This window comes from Orycteropus afer, unplaced genomic scaffold (assembly GCF_000298275.1).
Source record: "Orycteropus afer afer isolate SDZICR_OR568_19922 unplaced genomic scaffold, OryAfe1.0 scaffold00798, whole genome shotgun sequence".
Classification (NCBI taxonomy): domain Eukaryota; kingdom Metazoa; phylum Chordata; class Mammalia; order Tubulidentata; family Orycteropodidae; genus Orycteropus; species Orycteropus afer.
This window is the reverse complement of record NW_006922385.1, coordinates 380,495-381,709: the sequence shown is the minus strand read 5'-3', so window position 1 is coordinate 381,709 and position 1,215 is coordinate 380,495. Positions and strand designations below refer to the sequence as shown.

The following is a 1,215-nucleotide window of genomic DNA, read 5'->3' as shown; positions in this document are numbered from 1 at the left end:
AAAGAAAAGTTCTAAAATCTACTGACAGAACTGTGTCATGCTCAACAATGTCTATTCAATCAATACTTTAGGATGGGACTATTATGTTCAGGCAACCCTAACATTTGTGTCTACTTTGATCATTAATGTCTGCCAAGAAGAGAAAATAGATCAGGCCTTTGTTTGGGTGCCACATTCTTTTTCTTTTTTTTTTTTTTTAAGATAAATGAATGTGACAAGAGTGTTTCACATCCTAATTTGTACACTGCTTTGGCAGGATGTATGTTGGATTAGCAGCAACTAGTGACTACTTGATTTTATGTTTTATCAGGAGCTACAACCATAGAGAAATATGACCTCAGAACAAATTTGTGGATCCAGGCAGGGACGATGAATGGCAGGAGGTTGCAGTTTGGCGTGGCTGTTATTGATGACAAACTCTTTGTAATTGGAGGTCGAGATGGCCTAAAGACTTTGAACACTGTTGAATGTTATAATCCGAAAACAAAGACTTGGACAGTCTTACCCCCAATGTCAACACATAGACATGGTCTAGGTAAGATCTCTTTATTAATGTTCTTTTTGGAAACATTTTATTAATAATGCAAAATGTATGTTAGAAATGTGGTATTATTGTCATCAGTTCTCTTTAACGTTAGATAAATAATGGAATATTAAACCTTTTTTTTTAATTCTTGACATTTTCATGTGTTAGCCAAATAAAACAAACTCACTATTGTCGAGTTGATTCCGACTCATAGCGACCCCTTCTTGGGTTTCCAAGGCGGTATCTCTAAGGAATTACATTGCCCAGTCTTCCTTCCTGAAAGTGACTGTGGGATTTGAACTGCCAGCCTTCTGGTTAATAGTCAAATGCCTTAGGCACTATGCCACCAGAGTTCCTATGTGTTAACCAATGTGCATTGAATTAATGACAGTGATGGTGAATATCTCAAAATGGATTGGATTTAATCTGTCCTCTAAATTGTCACAACAGGTATTCATACAATAAGTAACATTTAATATTAAAAATGTAGAACTGTATGGAGAGGTCAGAATAATACAACCTAGAAGGAGTAGTTAATATGGAATGAGGAACACTTAAGTGAGGTGTCTCTCTGCCACATTGCTGTTTAGGCATCTAAAGTGTCACACTTATTATGTGCACTTTGAAAAAATTAAGAAGAAAAACTGAAACCTCAGGAGACATACTCTTTCAATATGGTATGATTTTAA

At 35.6% G+C, this 1,215-nt stretch overlaps 1 protein-coding gene across 1 annotated transcript in view; it reads left to right on the top strand.

The window, feature by feature from the left end:
* The window catches only part of LOC103211805 (kelch-like protein 1), a 499,593-nt gene that overhangs the window by 369,927 nt on the left and 128,451 nt on the right, over window positions 1-1,215 (top strand). Inside the window, exon 6 of the mRNA XM_007957787.2 lies at window positions 311-535. Coding sequence (XP_007955978.1) covers window positions 311-535 — 225 coding nt within the window. The remainder of the gene's footprint in view (window positions 1-310; window positions 536-1,215) is intronic.